Here is a 27,963-nt window from a genome sequence, read left to right as displayed (position 1 = left end):
TTAACAACATATCACGAGTCCAGGTCATATCATCACTGCCAAACTGAACATTTTACAATTGTTCCATACATCAATGTAGTTGACCTACTGCATATATAGTATCTAAGAAACAGATCTATTTACAAAAACTGAATATTGACTGATGAATAATGAAAATAGGGTCAAGTTCTAATGAACATTACAGAAGTACACATGACAATGTCCCATTCACCAAATATAATTGACATATTGCTTATTGAAACAGACCAAACTATGAAAAATTAAGATTGAGCAATAAACAACCAAAAGTATGTCAGATCAGACGATACCTGCCAGACAGACATGCACACCCTTAAATCAATTCATACACCAAACAGAGGCGACTTTTGCTTATAGTATTTGAGAAACGTTTTTAAAGTTGATCAACAATTCATCTAATGAGGTCTTGGGCAGTTGAACTCTGGTCTGAGACAGACATGAAGAGCTTGCAAGGATCCAATATACCAAATGTTGTTTTCCTATTACTCATCATAAGTGAAGAATTTTAAAATATGACAAAATTACAGTTTTTAATCAGTTTCTGAAACATGAAAGGCACCTATATACATGTTAGGAACCATTTGAGTCTTCTACCTTACAAAGGAGAGGTAAAGGTGAAAATAAACTGACCAATGCCACGTCTTAAACAAAATCTTTGTCAATATAATGGAATTTGATGTGACTGTCATACAAGTGAGAGGTTTAGGTAGCTATAAAACCAGCTATAATCCACCATTTTCTACATAGGAAAATGTCTGTACCAAGTATGGGATATAACAGTTGTTATCCATTCGTTTGATTTTTAATTTTGCCATTTGGTTAGAGACTTTCCATTTTGAATTTTCCTCGGAGTTCAGTATTTTTGTGCATTATCTTACTTTATGAAATATAAAGCTGTATGCAAATAGTTTACTCTGCCCTTACCAGATTAGCAACCCTGTGTCTATTATTCTGCAACTCTCTTTGTGGGTGAGACATCAAAATCCAAGTTAAGGTGTTAAATGTTTTATTAGATGCATTAATTAGCAAGTCTATACACAGTGAAATGATATTCTAACCAGACAAAGCCAAAATCAATGCCAAATATAGAATGCATACTATTGGTACTTCAAATACAAAATTATGTAATGCTTTCATTTGTCAAGGCACATATTTCTTAAAATTAAAAAAATCTGAATATTAGCTTTGAACATTTCTTAAGTTATGCAAAGCAAAATAAAAATACTTTTAGTATTGAACAGAAGACTTTTTTGTAACCTGGTAAAAGAGAAATTTTTCTCTTAATAGACTGACATAAAAAGTAATAAATTAAAAAATATAATAATCTTTTAAAATACACACGATGCAATGTTTTTTTTTCATATAATGGTAAATTGGACGGATGCTTAATAAATACACATGTATAAAAAATATACAACAAATACTGAGAAACTCACAACCATTTTGTTTTAAAAAAACTTATACAAAAGGAATGATAAAATATGATATGTCAGTTTTTACAATATGAATATATTCAACGAGCAGAATTAATTTATAGTAATTTTAAGACTTCCTTTAACTTCTTAAAGAAAAAATATGCACACATTTATATAAAAAGGTATATATTTAAACAATTTTTTTCAGGTTTTGAATTTTATACCCAACATTGACATTTAATTTGCTATAAATAAAAAAAAAGCACTGAAACACGTTAGCACTATGTATATACTACTATTTAACTTTTATCATTTTAACACATGCATTTGACTTTATGTATGTATTAGCTTTTTTCGTTCAAAATATCTTATATGCTAATTAATTAACTTTCATACCACTTAATCTATCTTAAATTAATCATGAAATGAGGTAGATCAAATAAATTGAAGATTTTAGTAAAAAACACAATATTAATATTTGTTTTAATGTTTTGATGTCATAATCTTGATTTCCATATGAAAGTACCTGATTCACACCAAAAGAAGTTATACTTCATAACTTCTCCATGTGCAAATGTACTAATATTACGCTCTGATTCATATGGAAGATAGTGCACCTTACCCTAGACACACTATTCTGACAGCTTGTGAAGAAATTTAAATAGAACCATGGACTTGCAAGAAAAATGATATAAACACATTACTGGTTTCTGGTGTAAAAGTGTAAATGAAGATGCAGAGAAAAGATTCAACAATTATGCCATTTTACATTTCTAATTCTATATAAAAAAAATAGTTGACCAAAGATTACAGTGGACAAAATTGAATGTATAATAACTTAATAATTTGGAATGGAATAAAATTAAAATTTAGGAAAAATTACAGTGCAAGGAAAAGTTGTTACACAAGGAATTTAAATATAAATCGGGTTCACACAGTAAATATATAAAGAGAACTAATAATTTCATTAATATGGCACCTGTATTGATATAGACAAATATCTCGTTTAATAAGCAGTAAAGTCTTTGGTACTTTTAAAAAGATACACCTAAAAAAATATTTATTCTATGATATGTATACAAGAAACTCCACACAATAATATAATGATTGTTTCACATCTTTTTTAAAAAGCAGTTAAATAAATTTCAGACACTAAAATATAACTAAAAATTAAACTGACAGTGTTAACTCACATTAAATATGATTAGCTAGCAGTTGTCTCTTAATTTCTATATTTTGTTTAAGTTCAAAACACTGTCTGAATGAATCTTAAGAAACTGTTAAAAAATAAGATAGATTTTAAATTGACACAGTTTGACTTACAGTTACTTCCCATTTGTCACTATCAGACTTCTTGGGATCAGAAAAAATTGGTTTCTGATTAATTAAATTCATTTAAGCCTTCTTATTTCATCACTTCAATCAAGGAAGGGTCTCTTATCCATTTTTTCAATTGGGTTAGTAAATTAAAAAATACAAAACAAGAATGTGTCCCCAGTACACGAATGCCCCACTCGCACTATCATTTTCTATGTTCAGTGGACCGTGAAATTGGGGTAAACCCTCTAATTTGGCATTAAAATTAAAAAGATCATATCATAGGGAACATGTATACTAAGTTTGAAGTCCATTGGACTTCAACTTCATCAAAAACTACCTTGACCAAAAACTTTAACCTGAAGCGGGACAGACGGACGGACGGACGAACGCACAGACCAGAAAACATAATGCCCCTCTACTATCGTAGGTGGGGCATAAAAATTATAAATTTCCAAAATAACTGCTAAGGGAGATAACTCAAAATCAAATTGTGTCATATCCAAACTTTATTTATACAGTATTACAATACTGAACTTTTATATGTATATAACATGAAAAAATAAATTTTATGAGCATAGCATATCACAGACACTAGAGAATGGACGGAATTTATCAATGAGCATGAACAGGGTTTAAAAGCTGTTATTCCATACATCTAACATCAATGGACAGGTACAGTTCAAAATTCATCAGTCCTTGAGTTTGTAAATTAAAAAAAAAATTGGGGGATTCTTATTACAATTCTAGGTAGTCAGCTTGAATATTTAAGATGATGTTTTGTAGTCCTCCATCATTTCTTGCAAAAAACACGAAGAAATAGGCTATGGACGATTAATCTCGATGAAACCAAGTAAAGCTGAGCAGTAACATACACCATTAACAAATTATTACTTTGCGCCAAGCACTATTGACAACCTTGTCAAAGGTGAGTGAAGCTGAGCACAAAAAACACACGATTGTGTCTTATTCTATAAATAGATATGGCCAGGCCTCAATGATTACAATGCACCATCTTCATGTTAAAATGTCACTTCTAAGTTAAAAAAATATGATAAATATCCTAGTTATTATTGATTCTAACACAATCGACCGAGCACTAAATTGTCTTCTTTTCCACCGACAGCAAATAATCTTCCTCCCATCGTAGTATCTAAAGCGTGAACAGCACTCTTCATCTGAACTTCACCAATTTTCTGTAAAATAACAAATTTCCAAACCCTTATGAAATTAATGGCTATATTAGAAATTTATATACATAATGTAAGATATATTCATAATATAACAAGTAACAAGTAAGGCCAACTAAAATTAATTAGTAGATTTTCATCCAAATTTGTTAAAATAATGGGGCGGGTGGGAGGATTTTATTTTTTAAATTTTATTTCATTTGAAACCCTTTTGTGACGAGTTCTTCATATATGCAAGTGTAATAATAAGCTTATATCATGTATACACAAGTATGAGGAATCTTACATAATATTTCAAATCCTTAAATAAATATATCTAATTGTGGCAACAAAAACGTGTGAGAAATACTCTCTTCAGTTAGACTACATGTACTTACACAAAATGTATTTTGGTTTCTAAACAATGGTTTGTATTACCATAAAATGAAGCAAATGCATTGGTATGCAACACAATTATTACGAGTAGTCAGTACAGAATAAAATGAAAACTCAGAGAGTGTTGAAAATAATAGGGTTGGTACTTTATATGCAAGATGAAAATATAATTATCATGTAAAACATGAACTTAATAATAAAAAAAAAGTTGTTGCTTAATGAGTCTTTTTGGGTATATTGGGACATTTGCTGTTTGTCAATATAAAAAGACAGCCATGGGTAAAATCAAAGGGCTTGCATAAATAAAATGCGTATGTTAGTCGACTTTTTAAATTCAATAAACGGTCATACATCTGACAAGTTCGTGCTTGTGTTTCAATATCTATAATTCAGTCATGTTTTCTGTATCAATGGTTTCCACAAATCTTGTGCTTTGGGTATCATTTACAGTTTAAATTTCCTGAGACAAAGTCATTGCATAAATAAAAAAGTCCGCAGTTTTCTAATCACAGAAATTTGTGACATACGGTACCGCGATTTGCAGTATTGGAAACAGCGTTTTTCTCGTAACACCAATATTTCATGTCATTCTCGTTATCAATCTTTACTCTCGGAAGATGATGTTATCATCATAGAGCAGCGGAAAGGTCGACTTAATCATTTTGGTTAGATTTACTCGAGGTACAAAACCGAAATTTGAAACAGGAAGCATTGAATGAAACGAAATTTTAACGGTTACCGGTAACGGGAATGAACAAAATCCGGAAATCGTAAATTTTATAAAATAAAAAAATTCGGGGCGGGGCGATTTCAGAGGGGCGGGCGGGGATGAAAATCTATCAATTAATTTTAATTGGCCTAACATGTATATATTAATGAAGAAACATAAATTTAAAGTTGGTTTAATATTTTGTATGGTTTTCTTTCTAAAATTTAATTTCTTGGTGAATAGGTGCAAGGTTTCCATTTTTTAGAAACTCATGTTCATTATCTATTCTTACTGATAACAAGGATGAATGTTATTTTTAACACATCCATTGGAAAAATATATGTACATATTCAGGACAAGAACATGTATATGTGATGTGAACCCTGCTTGGTATAAGACTGACATGCAAGTCTGATTTCTAAAATGCTAGCTCACAAAGTAACAGTCTGCAGAAAGACATGACAACTTATTCTAACTCTGGCTAGTCTTTGTTCATACTCCTAAATGCCATACACTCAGCAGAGAAGCAAGTCTTTACTTTGACTTTTTATTATTACTGAAAATTTATATGAGACCTTATGATTCATATAATGTAACTTCCATATTTTTATTAACTGCTTATTACTAATTGAAAAAATTGTCGGATATCTATAACTATGTATACTGCACTTGTTCTATTTGAGCAATCAAAATGCATTGACTGTATAATTCTATGTCATATACAGTCACTGACCTGATATCACTTTTCCTCATGCATATTTAAGTAGAATTTCCAAAATTATAATAAATTATTCATACAACCTTTTCAACCTGTTCTTGTTTCAAATGTATACAACACCTCAAACTTATTTCTTTTGTAATGTTTAGAAAAAAAAACTAAAATCATTATGTTTTATGCTTGCTGTTGATATTTTAATTCATTCTCAAAAGAATTTGTTCACCATCGATTGTGGGTTTCAACAGGTATTTTTTTTCTCAGGAAATAAACATCCCTGCCAATAAATCCTTACCTCGCCTGTCACTTTAATTATTACCCAACACTTCATTTTCCTGCCCCTAAATCTTACCTCGCCTGTTGCTTTGTTTATTGCCTGAACACTGTTAGTACCACTGCCTCCTGCCATCACAACATCATTGTCACAATACTGAGCACAATATAAGTAAGCACCATTGTGACCTTTGAAATCAAATGGTATATCTTTGGACTTTCCTGACGTCCAGTCCCATTCTTGTAGGGCACTCTGTCCAACCCAGGAACCAGTTAAAACAGACCATTCCTGTATAAAACATAAGAATAAATATGTTGTGTATAAAGCATTGTAAACGTGAGTTACTGATGATTTGTCATATTGACCTTTTTGAAGATCTCATTTTGCAGACATCTTTTATAGTTAATGTTTCTTTTTATATACTTTAAGTTCTGTTGAAAATAAGAGTAATAATTGTCACACAAGGGCAATAACTTGTATCAGGAGACAACAGATGATTTCATCCATGATTTATTGTATTTCATACATGTTCATATATGATTTTCTAGTAACAAACCTTTAGATCTATACTATCACCACATATATGTGGACCATGCATCGTTCTTTGTACACCATTATTTGTAGTGTGATCCCAGATCTAAAAAATAAATTCACCTATAGTTACTGCATATACTACTTAATAAGTTAACAAAAACTTGGTGTCTAAAGTGACTCTGGATTCATTATCATCCATGGGGTTCTATTATCACTGATTTAATGGGTGAACCACAATTTTACATTTTAAGAAAGATTTTACTGCAATAAATTCACTTTACCAAAAGATAAATAGCAGTACTAGAAATGTACTAAGTTAAACTGTGTTCGTTTTTTTCTACATTGGCTAGAGGCATAGGGGGATGGTTGATATCGCAAAAGAACATGTTTAACCCTGCCATGGTTTGCACCTGTCCTCAAATCAAGAGTCTTGAGTCTTTGTTAGTCTTGTATGATTTTTTTAATTTGAGTTCATTTATATATTTCGAGGTATATAGTATGACATCCATGACCATTAACTAGTCCACATTTTTGTTTAAGGGCCAGCTGAAGCACGCCTTTGGGTGTGGGTTTTTTTCACTGTATTTAAGGTGGTACCCAACACCTGAACTAAAATAAATTTGGCTATTTTAATTTTCTTAAAATTTTGACAAAGTATTTACTTTGACCCTTTGACAAAAATATAAAAAATTCAAAAAATTTGAACCAACTGTTTAATCAAAAAAATTACACTGGTTAAATAGCAGTTTGACAAAAACTTATTTTGATCATTGAGAAGCTTAATATTCCTTTAACAACACCATGTCATTAAAACGTTCTGCTGATTTTACAGAGTTAAGGTTTAAGGTACCACCTTAAGACAATGAGTCTTCCCTGTTTTCTGCTTTTTGGTTGGTTGATGTCTCTTTGATACATTCCCCATTTCTGTTCTCAATTTTATAGATATTTATGGAAGTAATTTTAAAAATCAGACTCAACTTAAAATTTAACACATTTATCACTTACCTAATGCAAACAAACAAATATTTCAATTTAAAAAAATCATTTTTGCTTGAAATCTTTGTGAATTAAAATTTTCTTCTCTGTAACTTTGGGAGTTGGATTATATTGAACAGACATGTTGCTTTTTTATTTAATTGAATTGTGCATAATAACAGCAAAATTCATATTTCTTTTTACATCCATCCAGGAAACAAATAGTAGATATTTTACCTTTAAGTGGTTTTCCCATCCACCAGTAACAAATATATTAGGTTTATCTGGGTGATATTTCAGGCTGAAAACTCTCATGGCACATGAAGCTATCTCTGTCGGGTTCTGTGTACTGTCATAACCACCATATGTTTTGTCTAACTATAAATAAATCAAATCTACCTTTTAAATAAAAGTTTGAAATTTAATACAAACTCTTCAGGGGATAAATTGATTCTGAAAATAATAATTCATCAAATTAAAAATATCATTGTATTTTGATATGTACTTGTGTGGTCTTTTTTTTTTTTTAGATGGGTTTGTTGTCTTAATGAGATAAACCTGCCATTTTCTTTCAATCAGACTCAAATATGAATAAATGAAATGTTTTGTATATATGTGAGTAAGACAGCAACATAACCACACAAAAAAAAATAAACAGCTGCGCCATGAGTGCATGATACGCACATGTGGCGTACACCATAAATTCGAATGGTAAAATCTATAATATATAGAAATCAAAAGGGAGCTTATGTAAATAGATGTAACATATTCACCAAAGTTTCATGAAAGCATTTTTGAGTTTTTGTACAAATGAATAAAACCCCAGAACCATGAAATGTATAATCTGAAATTAAAAAAAAAACAAAACGGAGCTCACATCAACAGATACAAACTATCTAACAAAGTTTTAAGCAAATTGGTTAAAGCATTTTTGAGTTAATTTCTGACATGTTGACGACTTACATGTGGACAACAGCAAACCGTAATACTTCCCTTAAAAAGGCGTGTAAAAACCAAAGAAATTAAACAAACAACCAAAAGACCCTAAAATGGTCAAACAAATAATTAACAAAATGCTAAAATGCATTGATATTTGATCTTTTTGTGGTTTTTCAAATGTTTTGTATCATTGATCTACTTTTGTATATTTTAGTCTAACAGCCTATTGGATGAGAAATTCATATTTATATAATATCCTGTGTTTTATACAAATAAATTATCCAGGCACTCAAGGTGGACCAGGACATGTTAAAAATACAAACTTTGTTTACCATGTTTACACGCATGTGATATTTTGGGAGATTGTTTACAGTTTATACAAGTAACTGCTACTGACATGCCTTTTTAAAGGCAGGTTAGATTGTGTTATAACAGTCTAAGAACTTAAACTAAATCAGATAAACATTTAAATCTATTTCAATACATGTCTTTTATATTGGTATTTGGTTAATCATCAAGATCATATCTTTATTATACTAAATATAGAATGAATATCTAAATAAGTCAACAACTAATTAATATAAATTTACTTCGACAAGAGGGAGTTAAAAATATGTCTAAAAAAAAAAATATAATAGTTATTCAACTTTATCAAGACCATTAAGATTAAAAAAAAAAAACAAAAAAAAAACATTTCTGAATTTTAATTTTCCCATGTATAAAAAGTTAAATATTTCATAAGTCTATAAAATCTTTTCACAATCTAACATCACATGATTTAGTAATTGTTAATTGGGGTTTATGATGACTAATCTCTGGTAGTCTCTGATAATTTATTCACAATTTTATAGAACCAAGGCAATTGAGACATATATTTTTAAAAAAGTGAAAGACTATAATGAACAGTAGCCTTTTTCACAAAAGATCTTAAGTGTTAAATTCATCGTCAATCTAATTATAAACCGATCTCTCATCGCTCCCGTTTTATGTCGCGTGGGAGATCTAACAAAACCTGCTTTGAGGTCACATGTGAATGACCTCGTAGGTGTATCTTTTTCGACCAATGAAAATGAGTCTTTGACGATCTTGAAGTTTATTGTGAGGTAAAGGGATGTAACTCATTTTATTTACGAAGAAATCGTCAGTCAAAAAGGGCTATTGATCTCTTAGACAGGGGTCACCACACTTCAAAATTATAGGGAGAAGTCACTTCTCCCTGGCAGCCAAACAGGGAGAAGTGAAGACCCAACAGGGAGACTTCAGGGAGAAGTGAAGGCCCAACAGGGAGACCAGGGAAAATCGACATATCGCGTTTATACTTTTTATGAACGAAATTTTCAAAGAATCTATCCTTTTTTTTACTTTTCGAATCATTTTTGCATGACAATTGCTAAGGAAGTACATTTTGTAAGTCCTTGTCTTGCCATGCTTGTAGTCTGAAATACTTTTTTATTTACATGTGTACCTATGCAAATTGTCAAAAAATATCATGACATCAGGACCATATAAGTTAATGGCATAAGAGCTATGTTTATTCTGGTAGGTCTGGATGAATTGAAGATTTGACATGGATCAAATTATGCTGCATTTCAAAGATTTTAAAATTAAACCAAGTCCAAGAACCTTTTAAAACAAAAATAATAATCAATTAAGAAAAGTTAAAATACGGTTTCACTGTCTTTCATAGCTAAGATCATGATTCAAAAATGTATTTGTTCTTAAAATAATATTTAATAAGAAATCAGAGAGAAAACTGTTTGACATGTGTTGAAAACGTAAAGTAAAACTGTTAATTTCAAATCGTGTACATGTAATCCAACACGTTTGCATTATTTTCATGGAAATGCCGACTTCCAAAATCTAGTTGCCGTTAGAAATGTATGTAATTGTTTCTAAAACACTTCACAAAGTCGAGTGTTTAAATATGTCTAAATCACAAAAAGTAACATCGGATAAGTCGTATTTTTCATAACCGGATTTGAATAGGTACTTGTAAATCAAAAACAAATACGGTGCAATCCCCGTCAAAAATTCTTACTTTATATTTTTCAAAAATATATGACTTTGGAAGTAAATATTGCCAATCCTAATCAAATTAATGAGCAGATATTCAATGAAATACTGTTTAAAGGACCTTTAGCTGAAACAAAGCACATGTATCAGTCTGTAAAACAAAATCCTGAACAAAAAACCGACTGCGTTTTGTAGTTTATAATCGTTGTGTTGGTTCCGGGCAGTGTACTAAACAACATACGTAGCAAAAATACAAGCGGATACCAGTTGATAATATTCCGTTTTTGAAAAGAATTCTGAAACTTTTTATGGGGCATCACATACATGTATTGTCAGTAAATATAAGAAAATCAAAATCAATAGTGCATATCAATATAGATTAGGTAAATGATGAGAGTTGAAAAGATGAAATGGCGCCATCCACAATTTTCAATAACAAAGATGGCCGACAATAAACAATCATAACAAAATCGAGATTTTTCTTTTTTCCTGCTTATAGTACACCCGGGAAAGCAATTTTTATGTTGAAGTATGATACTATCGCGGAGAAATCAGTTCTGAATTTGGTGAAAACATGCTTTGTATTTCAATACCTATCGGTCGTTTACATTTGAATCAAGAATTTCTCAAAAATCATGAGGCGACATTGTGGAATTTTACTGAAAATCGAGGGCGACATAAACTTCTCCCTGGAGCTTCTCTAGAGCGAAGTGGGGAGACCTAGAGCGACTTTGTCGCTCACTTCGCCTGGTGTGGTGACCCCTGTCTCTAGAAGTATTTTGGTTATTTGGTTTGTTGAGTTGCTGTCGTATAAAGGTACATCTCTTAGCTTTTATTCATAGTGCTTAAGTTAAGTATGTGGTTGTTAAAAGGCTTGACGTATAAAAAATTCTCATTGGGCTGGCATGTCCAAATGGATAGTTAATACAAAAATTTTCGGATGTATACTTATTTTCTCATTACATATGATAGAAAATATCATTATCTATAAAATATTCAAAATATGTAGCTTCTTCAGAATATATAGCAATGCCAAGTAATGCAGTTATAATCGGATTTTTTTTAATTTAAATTTTTGTCACATTAAATTTTTTATCTTTTTTATTGGAATATTACAACAAATAGATTAATAATTGGATGTTAAAAGATATCAATGGATATAACCATAAATATTCTTGTATTCTGTGATCTTTTGTGTTTATATAGATTCATCTACATTTTAAAATTTAAATTATAAATTGGAATTTTAGTCTTCTTAACACAAATTTTTGACAGCTTTTTAACTATTTAAAATTCTTTCCCTTTTCAATGACAAATTTAAGGTTCCGATAAATGAATGATAAAAATAAAAATTAAACTTAGTGACTGAAAAAAAAAAAACAAAAAAAAATTCTAGATAAACAACCACAAACAAAACATGGTGGTCAAGACTGACAGACTTTGAACAGGAACATAATTGTTGTGGTAATAAGTTTATCGTGGGCTCATACAAAGGTTCAATAAAGGCAGATGTCCAGCAAACACTGATTAATTAGCTTTGAATAGTTTCAAATATTAGTAAAAGGTAACACAGGGCTAACCTCTTTTTTTTTTTTATAACTTACTTGAAATGTCTTAGTATCATAAATTCTAACGTTGAGATCTTTTCCCGCAGTAGCAAAATTAAAACCCTCACAATCAAAATCTAAACAGTTGATTTCGTTATTCTTCTCTGTAAAGAAAAATAAGAACATTATATGATCATAATATAAGCAATTCTCCTAATTCAAACTAGAACACCTTTAAAGTGAATCTCCCAAAATGGTTTGTTTGTTTATCACAGAGTAAGCCATAAGCAAATTCTTGTATTGGTTTTGGTTCATATTACAAATCATTATCTTTCTGCCAGAATTTAGGGTTTTAGGTGGTGTTATTGATGTCATTTGTGCTTTTGTTGTTCATAAAATCTATGTCAGAATGTTGGGCAAAGAGATGAATAGCCTAATGAGGTTAATTTCCTTACGACTTATTAGATAAATGTGTTAAATGATCAAATTAAAATATTTCTTATACAGGATTGGAATGTGTACATAATTTTTTGAAAAATGCCAAGCTGGCGCAACAACTTTTTTCCGTTCCAAAATGCAGGTATCCAGTTAGCCCAAAAATCAGCCTTTAGTAAAAGAATTTTCTGGTAATTAAAAATTGATATAGATTAAAAGAATTTTGATTACAATGTGATTATTTTCACATATATATCTCAATCTATTTTTACCTGTGATTTTTTCTGTGACTGTTCCATCTTGTGTATTACATAAGAATATCAGGCCTTCAGATGTACCAGCTAACAGTATGTGGTGCTCCTTAGGATGGAAACGTAAACACATTATCTGGAAACCTCCATATCTAGTCTTTCTTAAGTCTTTAAGAAGTTCTCCTGTGGTTGCGTTAAATAACTGAAAATAAAAGAGAGTAAAAAAGATAAAAGTGTTAAATCAGTTTCATTATCAACCCATATAAGTTTTTATATTTCTGACGACTAACTTTCAGTTTTACATGTACTAAGGTATTTTTGATAGCTCAGAGATAAACTTAAAACTATTTTGAAAAAGAGACAGTGCTGTCTGATGCTTTAAATTTGGATGGGGATAGCTACTTATGTCCAGTGGCAAATTAAATGACTATTCTGGACGAGTACATGATAATAGGATATGAATATACTCTGCTTTGTTCATTGATTGAGCAGACTGAACACCTGAGTTGGAATTTTTAACGTGCTAGTTCAAAAGGTAACTATGTGTATGAAGACATCCTCTATAAACATTTTTTTTCTGACTTAAGAGTTGATAAGTCTTTGCTTATTCTACAAAATGCTGTCTTCATAGCAGAGAAGCTGCCGATACCAATTTTCATGTATTTACAGTGACTTGACTGTTAGTGTTGCTATTCACCAATTGCAATTTGTTTTATTAAATCAAATTGTTCAACTGGTCAAAAATTTGAACAAACTGTTCAGCCAAAATGTGAAAGTGCAAAGTGATAAAATAAATCATACTTACAATCCTATAAGTCTGTAACTCCACTGTATTGATGTATTTCCTGAATCAGTCTATCAATCTGTATAGTTATATTATTGCCATTACCATACTAAAGGTGAACTGTTTTATTTTGAATTGCTATAAAAATGTCAAAACTAAGCTTTTATAGAGTTTTTCTTTCGAAAAGTATTCTATATTTATAAGAATCACACACTATGTGAATAAAAACATTTTATATTCAGTAAAATATTTGAAATTGCAATATGTTTGTAGGAAGGGGAGATAATCGCTTTTTGGTTTCAAAAAGTCTTTATTCAAAAGAATAGTATTTTAGGTTATCTCCCCAAGGAAGCATATTGTTATTTCATACATATTTTACTGAATATGAAATGCTTTTATTCACATAATGTGTGATACTTATAAATATAGAATACTTTTCGAAAGAAAAACTCTATAAAAGCTTAGTTTTGACATTTTTATAGCAATTCAAAATAAAACAGTTCACCTTTAGTATGGTAATGGCTGTAATATAACTATACAGATTGATAGACTGATTTAGGAATTACATCAATACAGTGGAGTTACAGACTTATAGGATTGTAAGTATGATTTATTTTATCACTTTGCACTTTCACATTTTGGCTGAACAGTTTGTTCAAATTTTTGACCAGTTGAACAATTTGATTTAATAAAACAAATTGCAATTGGGTCAAAATTTTGAATGAGTTGCAATTGGTGAATAGCAACACTAACAGTCAAGTCACTGTAATTTAACCTGGCTGGGAATCAAACTTACAACCTTAAATCTGCACAAGAGTTGAACACGATACCTTAAGACTATCAAGGCGTTTTGGTTAAAATGTATAGGACTTAAATGAATATGAACTTAAATGAAACAGTATGGACAAAGCTATTTTAAATATGTTCATAATTTTCAAAATAAAATGGCACCATTGCCGTCATCATCAAGGTCAAATGAATTGGAATTACAAAGAGTTACATATCATGCAAGAAAATCAGGATCTTTCATATAACAGAATGAACTAATATTAACTCTAAAAACTGTTCTAGCTATTGTTCAAAACAGCTTACCCTAATGGCACCATTGCCGTAACCAACAGCCAATGTTTCACCATCAAATGAATACTGTAGACTCCAGATTCCACCTAACTCACTGTCAAAGGGAATTTCTTTAATAATATCTACCTTGGAGAATTTTTCTGGCCATGGTCTACCTGTAAGTATACAAACAAAGCTCAACTAAAAAAAAAAGTCAATATTCTAGGTACTGTTAATATTAGTATTGATGATTTCAACTTGACTTTTCACAAGATACATTTGCTAATCATCAAATTAGAAGTATTTGTGACTTTGCCTGCAACACAGCTATATTCACAAACTTTAGGTAAGTATTCAATAAATACCAATTCTTGATACTTCTTTTTAGGGGAATTATATTTTGTATTTGTGATTTAAAATAAAGATCAATATTGAAATATACAAACTTAGTTTTGTATCAAGGTAGGCATTGAACATTTTCAGAAACCAATGTCAGATTAGTGAGGATTAGGCCTAGCTGCCAGTCATAAGTTTTTACACATTCCCTCGAGTACAAAATTTGTGCTCTAAGCACCAAATTAAGTATTTTGATTGGTTGATTTCTGAGTATGATAATTGTGCTTGAAAAAATTGTGCTTAAAAAAGTTATCAAAGGTACCAGGATTATAATTTAGTACGCCAGACACGCGTTTCTTCTACATAAGACTCATCAGTGACGCTCATATCAAAATATTATAACACCAAACAAGTACAAAGTTGAAGAGCATTAAGGATCCAAAATTCCAAAAAGTTGTGCCAAATACAGCTAAGATTATCTATGCCTGGGATAAGAAAATCCTTAGTTTTTTCGAAAAATTCAATGTTTTGAAATTTGAAAGACTGCAAGTCCTCAGAAACACCAGTGGCGGATCCAAGGGGGTTTCTGGGGGTTGGAACCCCCCCTTTTTTTTTGGGCCCATCAATGCATTTGAATGGGGACATATAGTTGGAACCCCCTTTGTCCTGGGTTGGGAACCCCCCTTTTTAAAATGGCTGGATCTGCCCCTGAAACACAATCAGGGTTTCCACTAATCTCAATACCTAAATTATGAGCTGTTTGTACTGATACAAAACTAGTGAAATAATAATAAATAATTCTAGTGTCAAGTTTTAAACCACTGAGTGCTTATACATTACAATGTTCAAATAAAACTGTAATGAACATCTATAAATAAAGATAGTTGGTCCAATTTGTAATAAATTTCTGTCATAAAACGTGTTAACTATCCTTAAAGTTCTTTACTACCTAGAGTTAAATGTACTACAAATTATTTTCTACAAATGTAGTTTGTAACCTATTATAATAAATCACTTTCAATAAAGTTTTGAATAACAAAGTCACTTTTAAAATGAAACTTTTTGTAATGATTGCCTTCTACTGGATGTAGTCAGATCTGCGTCATTTGGTCTTTCTGTATAATCATACCATATCTTCTTATTCTTATATTATTTGATAGATAGCTGAAACAGCTACTATTGCAGAAATTCATATCTTTAAAACAAACATTATAAGCTTAACAATCATATCTCTGAAACCTCTTTCGTTTTCCTCAAATTCTTACTCAAACAGAAAAGTTATGCAACTACTACAATTTTAAAGTCATTAATTTATTAATGAAATCTAGTAAACATGGTAAATGGAAGAGGATACAGGAAACTTTGCAAATTGTGAGCCAAGATGGGAACATAATAATTGTTAAATTTTCAGTAATTGTCTCCATAAAGGTATATGAAACATCCAAACTTGGATATATGGGTTTCTGGAGACACCAAAGACCATACAAAAATTCAGGGGAAACTCTCAATTGTTTAAGCAATAATTTAAACACCAAATTTTTAAAATTAAGAGTTTATTAAAAATTCTAGAATGAAGATAGATTTCAAATCAAATACCCTCAGATACTTTGTTATGTAAAAAACACATCTTAGTTGAACATCATGATATCTATCATCACTAAAAGAATAAACAGTAGTGCAATATTGAAGTTAAAATTTATGTGATTATCTCCCCTTTCACATACAGAATTGGGATATCAGTACATTTCTTACTGCATATCCTCAGCAAGTGTTCTGCAACTGTGCAAAGTGTCATCAATATTGGTTTAGCTGTTTAGGGGGAGCAGTTCTTTCAAGGCTCATGGACAGACAGAAAACAGGGTGATATATACCTCAAAAACTTTGTGTAAAATTTGTGTAAAAAAGCAAACTTCAGCGCTATTGCGCTATTTCATGGCAGTCAGTTTTTGTTTATAATTGGTGAAGAGAGAACCACTAACCTTCAGTTGCAACTTTCCTAGTCAATTAAATTTGGATTCGAACGTACCATCAATGTGGGAATTAACTCACAACCTTTAAGTGTTGACAAGCTATAGGTATTAATACAGAAGTGTGACTACTTAGAAAATTCAGCCACCAAGGCCCCAACTAAAAGGAGATATGGTATGTAAGACCTGAACTTCATGTACATTAAAGAAGGAAACATACTGTAATCCTTTCTTGGCCTGATAATAAAGTTATAACTAAGAAATAAGCAGGTGTGGTATGAGTGCCAATGAGACAACTCTCCATCCAAGTCACAGTGTAAAAAGTAACCATTATAGGACAAAGTATGGCCTTCAACAGGGAGCAGTAAATCACACCAAACTATATACGGGTAGGGCCCAAAAATGACTAGTGTAAAACAATTCGAACAGGAAAACCATCGGTCTAATCTATATAAAAAACATTAACAAGAAAATAGAAACATTAATAATTATTAACCACATCAACACATTTCTGACAGGTGCAAACAAATACAGCTGTTAAAATGTTTAAACAGGCACCAACCTTCACCCTAACCTAAAAAAATTACAAGAAAGAAAGACTCACTAAAAATATATCAATTGAAATGGCTTAACTCAATCAAGAAGACATATTATCAAAAACAAGTAAGCATACATTGAACGAATAAATTAAGTATGAAATGCAACTGCCTATAATCATGATAAACACTATAGAAGGTAACATATCACATACATGAGGGTTTGGATGGGGTTAAATGATTAAAGAATAATGCCCTCAATAAATGAAGATTAGAGAATAATTGGCAAAAAAAATGAAGATTAGAGAATAATTGGCAAAAAAAAATGAAGATTAGAGAAAAAAGTGGTTAATTTTTGAAGATTAGAGAAAAAAGGGGTGAAAATTAAATGTTTACAGAATAACAGACCCTCCCCCATCCAGACCCTCATACATGTGTTAAATATTGAATGAGAAAAATTGTGTGCAAATATCAAGTCGATATCATTTACATGCATCAAATCTATCATATTTAAATTCATTGCAACAAAATCAATAGCAGAATTGAAATTCAAGGTTTCATTTCAAAAACAAATTTTAATCTATCACAAAACACAATGAAATGATATTTTTTTTCAATTTTATAATCTCCTCAGACAAATTGTATGAGCGTTTCAAGTACATGTAATCCCTGTCTGATCATTTAATTCTATTTAAATTTTCCAGTACATTAAAATAAAATTTATGATGTGAAATAAACTATAATGTTATACACCTGCTGCTTATATAAATGTACCGGTAGTCTTGTGTCAGTTTTGAATGCATTACTGTAGATTCAGAAAATACAGCTTTCATGCTTAACTTTTTGAGTCCACAAGCCAGAAACTAAATTTTTGGATAATTTTAGTTACCGGTAGATTCTGTTGGCTTGTAGAGAAGTATTTTGCCATCTTCTCTAGCCAAGGGTTACAATCCACTCCCTTTCTCTTCAGTGAAGAGAAAGGGAGTGGATCGTAACCATTGGCTAGCGAAGATGTGAAGAGAAAGGGAGTGGATCATAACCATTGGCTAGCGAAGATGTGAAGAGAAAGGGAGTGGATTGTAACCATTGGCTAGCGAAGATGTGAAGAGAAAGGGAGTGGATTGTAACCATTGGCTAGCGAAGATGTGAAGAGAAAGGGAGTGGATCGTAACCATTGGCTAGCGAAGATGGTATTTTGCAAGCCCAAAAGCAATTTTACAAGTCAATATGCCATAGGACTTGTGGTGAAGCGTGATTATTGAAAATATCACTATTTTTTTAGAATGGACAAATGTGATATTTATTATCATGATTTCATGAAAATCTGCATACAGACTATGATATATATTACAAGTATCAGAATGTAAATTTTTATTATTGCCATACTCACTCAGTGAGTCACATCATCAGCATAAATAAAAAAAAATTTTTTTTTAATTTACAGTACATGAACTTGAATTAATGAATTGTATAAAAGGTACTCATGCATTGTAACACTGGACCCCTTTAATTTTTGGTCCTCAAAACTTGAGATAAAGTTTTTGTGTATATGCTTAACAATGACACACTCAGGGTCTTTTGTGAAAAAATCCCAATTAGAAACTCAGTAAAATTGCTTCCATTGAAAATACATTTCTTTTTTGTTGACATTTAACTCCAGTCCTAGTTGATAAATGGATAACGAAAATATTGTTGCAGAATAACTAATTTAGCAAATAGCATTTAAGTCAATAAAATTGTTACATTTTATTGCTGTTCTTCTTCTCAAAGTCTAGGTCAGGCCTTTAAAATGGAGCAAAAACTTAGATATCTTTGCAGGACATTATATACAAAATATCAGATAACAATTTTTGAAAGTAGAAAAAAATGAGACAAGAGTGCATACACTGAAATGTCTCGCCTTCTTTACTAATCATTGATATTATGTTGATAGTCCTAAGTATAAAGCTTTATTACAACTGTCACATAAACTTAACATTAACCAAGATAGCTAAACAAAGACCAATGAACCATGAAAATGAGGTCAAGGTAAGATGAACCATGCCAGGCAGACATGTACAGCTAACAAAGCTTCCATACAACAAATATAGTTGACCTATTACTTATAGTTTAAGAAAAATAGACCAAAACACAAAAACTTAACACCGTGCAATGAACCGTGCAATTGAGGTCATGGTCAAATAAAACCTGTGGAACTGACATATAGATCATAATATATTTCCATACACCAAATATAGTTGACCTTTGGCATATAATATTAGATAAAAAGACCATGCAAAACTTAAAAACTTAACTTTGACCACTGAACCATGAAAATGAGGTCAAGGTCAGATGACATCTGCCCGCTAGACATGTACACCTTACAATCATTTCATACAACAAATATAGTAGACCTATTGCACAAAGTATGAGAAAAACAGACCAGAACACAAAAACTTAACTATAACCACTAAACCATGAAAATGAGGTCAAGGTCAGATGACACCTGCCAGTTGGACATGTACACCTTCCAGTCCTTCCATACACCAAATATACTAGCCCTATTGCTTATAGTATCTGAGATATGGACTTGACCACCAAAACTTAACCTAATGTTCACTGATCCATGAAATGAGGTCGAGGTCAAGTGAAAACTGTCTGACGGGCATGAGGACCTTGCAAGTTACGCACATACCAAATATAGTTATCCTATTACTTATAATAAGAGAGAACATTACAAAAATTCTGAACTTTTTTTTCAAGTGGTCACTGAACCATGAAAATGAGGTCAAGGACATTGGACATGTGACTGACGGAAACTTCGTAACATGAGGCATCTATATACAAAGTATGAAGCATCCAGATCTTTCACCTTCTAAAATATAAAGCTTTTAAGAAGTAAGCTAACGCCGCCGCCGCCGGATCACTTTCCCTATGTCGAGCTTTCTGCAACAAAAGTTCCAGGCTTGACAAAAATGAAGAAGCACACATAATACATGTAATAATGCATATGCCATCACGTTAAAAAAAATATAAGCGCATACACCTCAGACACTGGGAAACTTTTTACGGCTGCCATACAACATACAAGACTTAACTCTGTTAGAACTAGCTGTCAAGTTGTTCTTCTGTATTATAAGCCTTTCTTATCAAAAAGCTTTTTTGTGCCAAAATTCATTTGAATTATGTTTGAGCCTTTAGAATAGTTTGAGGGGAAATTTATACAGTATATAGATATAAGAAGATGTGGTAGGAGTGCCAATGAGACAACTCTGCATCCAGTCTTCAAAGGGGAGCCTTGGTTCAAACCAAACAGCAATATAAGGACCGTTAAAATGACTAGTGTAAAACCACTGAAACTGGAAAACCCAACAGGTCTAATCTATATAAAAAGAGAAACGAAAGCACTTATAAACCACATCAACAAAGAACAACTAATGAACATCCAGTCATCAGGTATATATGTACAATATGTACATAATATATTTTAGGTATTGTTAATATGTAACTGTTATCTAGAGAAACTACTGAACTGACTCGACAACCACCCAACTATTATATCAAAATAAACAATATTGTCTGAGTCTATTCTTTCTTAATGATCTAAAAGTAAACATCAGTCAGCTATATATTTGTCAATGCACTTATTGTGACCCAGACTGCATTTATAAGGCCAACTTTATATTGATGAAAAGTTGATAGTTTATAAATTCAATTGCACAATTTTTGTGCACTCTGCAACCAAAATATGCATGTATCAATGCAAACAACCAATCCAAAGATTTGTTATCAGTTTTATTTCTAAATGAAAAGGCATAAATTTTGCAGCTGTTAATTTTATTGAGAAAATGGTGTGTTTAAATAGTTTCTTCTAGCCTGCAAGTAAAATTATTAATTACCAATAAATCTATTTCATTTACAAAACTGTGTTCTTTAAAAACATGCTTTTTGCATATATATCAAATTCATTTCCTTGATTGTTAATGCAATTAATACTAGGAATCAATTTCATGAACAAAACCAGCAAGGACAATCAATTTCAATGTCAATTACTGGCAAAGAGCTTTTAATTTCTACTTGGTAAAAGTTTGCAATTTCCACAAATGTAGAATGTACAAGAAATATCAATTTAAACTCTTTTAAAAACAGTTTTATACAAATAACCATTGACTAAACTTTTTGGGCCAATGTATCAAATATTAGAGCATGCTAGTATCTATAGGTATAAGGGGAGGGTAACAAGCATTTCCTCTACTGCCTTTGTTAGTCTTGTGTGTTTTTTTTAAATTTGGTTAAATTAAATGTTTCGGAGTTATTAGTGTGGTCACCGTGGTGTCTATTTAACTGAACTAGTAATACATTATTGTTGGAGGGCCAGCTGAAGCCTGCCTCCTGGTGCAGGATATTATCCTTGCATTGAAAACTTATTGGTGGCCTTGGGTTGTTTTCTGCTTTTTGGTCTAGTATAGTTGTCCCTTTGACATTCCCTGTTTCTATACTCAATTCTATTTACATGATTTAGACAGTTTGGTCTTGAATAATTGGTTGATTTTGGCAAAAAAAAAATTGATGAACCACTATACATGTCTGTACCTTAAGCTCATGCCCATTTTAATCATACTATACAGTATGAAAAACTTAAACAACAAAATGAATAAAAGACGTGTGTTTATCATTGGCGGATCCAGGGGGGGACCCCCTTCTTTTTTTTTTGGACAATCAATGCATTTGAATGGGAGCATATAGTTGGAACCCCCCCTTTTTAAAATGGCTTGATCCGCCCCTGGTTTATAGACATGATAGTCATGATAGGACACAATACTCTGTTTGCACTATAGTGTTATGTTTCTTTGACCTCAGTCTGATTAAAACCATTCCCCATTATCAGCTTGTGTTTTCCATAAGAACCTTGAAGTTGGGAGCAAATCCTAAACTGGTATATATATTTAATATTTCACATTAAGTCATTATTGTGAAGTAATGTTTGTTTTAGTTTTAAGTTGATGTCACAGACCAGAAGTTAATGCATGCATGGTAAACTAAAACTAAGACTTTAACCAGAGAGTGTATATGTTCGCAATGCACACTACTGGTAAACAAATTTCAAGTTCAGTAAACTATGAAATCTGGGTCAAAACCAGAATTTGGCATATAATCCAAATAATTAATAAGTTGAATTTATGTACCGAGTATGATCTTTGATCGAACTAATGAAATAACCAAAAAGCAAATGATTTGTTGATAATTATAAAATCACTACCTTGGTTAATTCAAATTTATATATAACTATATGTTAGTATTCAGATCTAGTAAAAATGTTGGATAAACATATCAGTTGTAAGGTTATATTATTCAGTCCTTTAATGGCTTTATTTCTGACCCTTGCTCTACAAAAGCATGCAACAAGTTCTCTATTTCAGAATTCAAGGGCAATAACTTGCCCCAGATCAAAAATTTAAAGTCAGATTGATGATCTCAGAAAAATGTTGTAGGAAAAGAACATAGTTATGTAAATCATATCAATAAACACAAATAAACTGAAGCAAGATACATATATCTGAACAATAACAAGAACATAAGACTATTAAGCAATCTGAATATTTTTAATTTTTCTAAAAACAAAATTTTTAAAAATAACGTGGATTTTTTACATCCTTCAAGCTCATTATATAACAAAAACCTAATTACATGTGAAAAGAGTAAATTTTGTATGACAAAATAAAATCAAACTTTTAAAGCTTAATATTTTATGATAAAGGAAAATTCATATGCCTTATTATGCTTATTATAATTCATATATGAAACTATATACATGACGTAGCAACACTTACCTTTTTCTATACATTTTCCTGCTTGTAAATGTTTCTCCAAATTTCTACGAGCCATTATCTAATCAATACTGCTTTATAAATAAAACACCCTGTAGAGTCTATTGTTGATAGAAACAAGGGATGTCCTTGTGAGTATCCTATTTACACAATAATTTTATCACTTTTGCATGTCTCAACCAGATTGCTATAAAAAAAATCTGAAAAATAAAAATGACGTTATTAAAAATATATCTATTTTAAAGTACAAATAACTTATCTACATATCTAAATATGTGAATTGTATCAACTTGTTTACGTCCGACTTGTATGTAAAAATTTAAAGTTCTGTAACCTGATGCAGTGTGTTATTATACTAATAGTCAAATATTGATTGCAAAATTAAATGCAATTTAACGCTCTACTTCAAAACATGAAAGTGTTTTTTGACACTTCCGACATTCCATTTTTCAACGAAAGTAATGACTGCAAAATTATTACTTGTTGTGGAACAAACAATCAGAAAAAAAATATAATAATTGTGTTTCACAACAATGAATAGATAGTTTGACTTAAATGAACGTTCGATTTTATTATTGGAGATGTCTTTATCTGTATACAGAAAGGTACAGATACAAATAATTCATTAAAGCTATTCAGAGCACGCTCGAGCACTTTGAATTAAGAAATAGGATCTATCTTAAAAGGATGTTTGTCAAATGAATTTTTTATCACCTCATAACAATCAACTATTATTTTCTGCCTGACTAGATAATAAATAAAATTCTATTTCATTTAAAATTACATTCAATAGATATAGGAAGATGTGGTGTGAGTGCCAATGAGACAACTCTCCATCCAAATAACAATTTAAAAAAAGTAAACCATTATAGGTCAATGTACGGCCTTCAACATGGAGCATGCATTGATTATTGGCTTATGAATAAATTTTGCTTTCAATATTACTGTACAAATTTAAACTTATTGAACATTAGTGAAAAGATTCTGAAAACCTCTAGTACAAACTGCTTGCAACTTATCAATATAAAAAGAACAGTAAATGTAGTCAAAATGATGTACATGTATTTGAAATATACAAACCAAACTAAGCCCACTTAGCCCTAAAAAATGGAGAGAACTACATATTTTGAGTTTGAAATTTGAAAAAAATAGGCAGGATAGGAATTTTGAGTAAAAAAAAGTCAGGATAAACTAAAAAAAATAAGAAGGCAGGACCGAATAGAGTGAAAAATAAAAAGGCAGGACAGAGATTACAACTAAAAAAAAAAATGCAGGACAAAATTTTTCATCCTAGTCCCCCCATAAAAATCAAATGGTAGCTCCCTAACAGAATAGAGTTGTTTAAATTTGTCTTTTTTTATGGCTTGTTTTCTTTAGTTGTTTTAATATTCTATAAAAGTTATTAAAAAACAATTTTTTTTCTCTTACCTATAGCTAACCTGAATAGTGAATATTTTCACTCAATAATTGAAAAACTATGTAATTTTTTACTTACAAAATATAAAAGAAATCATCAAAACAATATGGATAGGGAAGAAAATTAAAATTAAGATTATAATCTGCTTATATTTTAGTCCGCCAAGTGTTCAAGATCAAGCCAAATGTGAAAATTAAGTTTCTCTTCTTTTGGTGCTATTTTCACATTTCCTGACCGGTGTGAGAAAAATATTTCTCCTCAATAGTGAAAAATCTGTTCTCGGCAAATGATTGGTTGAAATTTAATTGTGACGTTAAATTTTCTTGTTTTCTTCTGAATTTTCTTATTGTGACGTCATGAAAAAAAGCGACCATGCCTGATGACGTCACATCAAAAGTACACAACTTTCCTCAAATCTTTGAAAAGGAAGGATAAAAATCATAAGAGAAACAAATTCCACAACTGTAACTCGTGTATTACAATATTTCTCAACTCTCAACAGTTAAATTTTAATTATATAAGAAAGCCTCGCGCTTTAAATATTAAAATTTAACTGTCTCGAGTGGAGAAATATTGTGATACACTTGTTGCAGTTATGGAATCTATATTCCTCTATTTTTTGTGTTATTTCTCATTTCCTGAGCGGTGTGGGAAAAATATTTCTTATCACTAGTGAAATATTTGTTCTCAGCAAATGATTGGTAAAAATTTAATTATGACATTTAATAATAATTTCTTGATTTCTTCCGAAATTCCTACTGTGATGTCATAAAAAAAGGTGACCATGCCTGCTGATGTCACATATAAAGTACATAACTTTTGGAAAAGGAATGGAAAAAATCATATGAGAAGCAGATTCCACTTCTATAACTTGTGTTATAATTAAAATATTTTACCGCTCTCAACAGTTAAATTCAATTATTTCATAAGCTCTACAAGCCTTGGGCTTTAAATATTAAAATTCTACTGTCTCAAGTGGGAATTATATTGTAACACACTTGTCGCAGTTATAGTATCTATATATCTATGTTGAAATATAAGTGGCAAAGGTCTTCTGGGACCCTGTGAATTTCCCTCCCTGATTGAACAGTAAAAAAGATCATTAAAACCTTCAACATATTATCTATATATATTCAATAATAGTCCAAATAGCCTGACTTTTGATCATTTGAGAAAAGAAAAATGTTATAAAAACAGTACCTGAATTAGGCTTGTTTTGTAATCTATTCCAATGTCTTCCTTTTTATCTATTACAATATATTGATCCACGACACTTTTTGAAAATTAGATCGTATCTTCATGAACTTATTGGCAGAAGCTTTTCTCAAATGACAATTTGATTTTGTCTTCAGATTATCAATTCTCACCATGCACAAACACAGTTCAAAATAATGTCAAATAATATAAAATTCCTTTACATGTACCTAATTTAACCTTAACTATAATGTTTTGACAAAATATTGACAAATGTTAATACCCGATTTTACGCAGGATACCAAACTAATCTGTTTGGCAAAGGTCTATGTAAACAGTTTAAAATAGCTCAACAAAAAACATTGACTTATTTAATCCTTATGTAGTCTCAAATATAGATTAGTTAAATGGCCAAAAACATCTAAATAACATTTTAAAGATCAACGACATACAGATGTTATCATATTCTGACAATGTTGAAACTTGCTATAATTGTGAAAATTTTCTTTTCAATTATTGTAAAATTTGAATTTTTTTTTCACTAATTCCAAAAATTTAAAGGACTGCACATGAAAGTAAGAGTTGAAATTTTTCAATGGATCTTTAAATTCAAAGTGCATGTAAAATTTTATTTGAATTCATTGTTATGAATTTCAATAAAATTAATTCCGCCTGTTTGAGTTAATTATATTAAGATCAATTGAAAGTTCACCTAAAATTTCTTGTTTACTATGAAGTTTTTCTTTTTAATTCTTATGACAGAGAATATCCTTTGGTAATCTAGAAATTACAGAAAGCCAAAACATTGATTTTCTAGAAAGGCTTTTAATGCAGAATTTAAAAGATTTCGCTGAATCTTAATTATTTGAGCTGACATTACGGTCCCCAAAACCTTGCAAATTGTGATTGTATGATAAATTGATTAAAATCGAAATGTGGACCAGTGATTTTCCTGGTGTTTAGGGGAAGGGTCCTGGGGCCCATGCAATTGGGAAAAAAATTATGGTTTGGGAAAAATATGATTGGTCTTTACGACGGCGGGCACACGGCATAAGCCGTGTGCGCCTCGCTAGGGGGGTTTGGGGGCATGCCCCGCCAAGAAAATTTTGAAAATTAGGTGCAAAATCCTGCATTCTGAGAAGGATTAACTGCATGAATTGCCTACAAAATAAGCTATCTTTTTAAGGAAAAGGATTAAAAATAAAAGTTGAATGTGTCTGAGGACACATTTGCATCGCTCAAGCTTTGTAACTTTACTTTTGAAAGGTAAAATTCAACCTATCCTTTCTGATTCTATTTATAATGATGAGAATCTATAGAAATTCTAAAAAGACACATTTGAAATCTGAAGCATTTATTTTTTAGTTTTATTTAAAATTCCAAGTTTTCCTTCATGTTTATTTTTAAACATGTCAACTAGTTGTTCCAGTTCTGTATCTGAGAGTCGGTCTTTTCCTTCTTTCACTTGTTTCATCAGAAGGAAGTAGAAGCGACTTTTTGAATCCAAAAGCTTCCAACTTCCGGCATTTACTACCGTCCGCCGGAATATCGTAGATTGCAATGCAATCCAAAAAAGATTGCAAACCAATCATCGTCTTAAGTGAACGATAATGATAACTCCCGAAATACCCCGAACGCTCAGAGATTTGTCAACAAAATAATACACGATACGGAGATACGACAATAACAAAATCTCGCGACGATGTCCATATACGATTGGGAATTTTAGAGCTGAAAATTGGGATAAAAGAGCATATTTCTCTTTGAGAATGGGGCCGAAATTCGGCCCCAAAATGAGGGTTGGAAAATCACTGTGGACTGACTGATTCTGTTAACAAATTAATCAATTTTGAGGATTGTTATGATCCAACAGATGAGCAGATTACATAGATGTATGTAACAACAAATGATGACACATGTTAATGTAATTGTGACCAGTAGTTGTTGATTATCGTAGCCGTAGGGTTGTTTAACTTCAACTTGTCATAAATATTTGCCAGGTAAAATTATAGATTTAAAGAAATTGATCAGAAAATCATCATAATAATTTTTCGGGTAGATTTTGACTTGTTTTACAATCCCTATATCCAGGTTTTCGGTTGAGGAATGAAATCCATATGACATCGCCAAAATCGAATTAAAGTAATAAACTTATT

At 31.0% G+C, this 27,963-nt stretch overlaps 1 protein-coding gene across 1 annotated transcript in view; it reads right to left on the bottom strand.

Annotated features, from left to right (window-relative positions):
- Nucleotides 1-3,317: 3,317 nt before the first annotated feature.
- LOC143044525 (uncharacterized) overlaps nt 3,318-27,963 on the bottom strand; it is a 28,287-nt gene continuing 3,641 nt past the window's right edge. The window contains exons 2-9 of the mRNA XM_076216583.1: nt 23,200-23,396; nt 14,584-14,726; nt 12,729-12,909; nt 12,079-12,185; nt 7,760-7,900; nt 6,570-6,650; nt 6,092-6,301; nt 3,318-3,946 (exon numbers count right to left, since the gene is read on the bottom strand). Of these exons, the coding sequence (XP_076072698.1) occupies nt 3,830-3,946; nt 6,092-6,301; nt 6,570-6,650; nt 7,760-7,900; nt 12,079-12,185; nt 12,729-12,909; nt 14,584-14,726; nt 23,200-23,254 (1,035 nt within the window). The 5' untranslated portion in view covers nt 23,255-23,396 and the 3' untranslated portion in view covers nt 3,318-3,829. The remainder of the gene's footprint in view (nt 3,947-6,091; nt 6,302-6,569; nt 6,651-7,759; nt 7,901-12,078; nt 12,186-12,728; nt 12,910-14,583; nt 14,727-23,199; nt 23,397-27,963) is intronic.

Source organism: Mytilus galloprovincialis, chromosome 9 (genome assembly GCF_965363235.1).
Source record: "Mytilus galloprovincialis chromosome 9, xbMytGall1.hap1.1, whole genome shotgun sequence".
NCBI lineage: Eukaryota > Metazoa > Mollusca > Bivalvia > Mytilida > Mytilidae > Mytilus > Mytilus galloprovincialis.
Note: the sequence above shows the minus strand (reverse complement) of the source record. Positions and strands in the feature narration are given on the sequence as shown.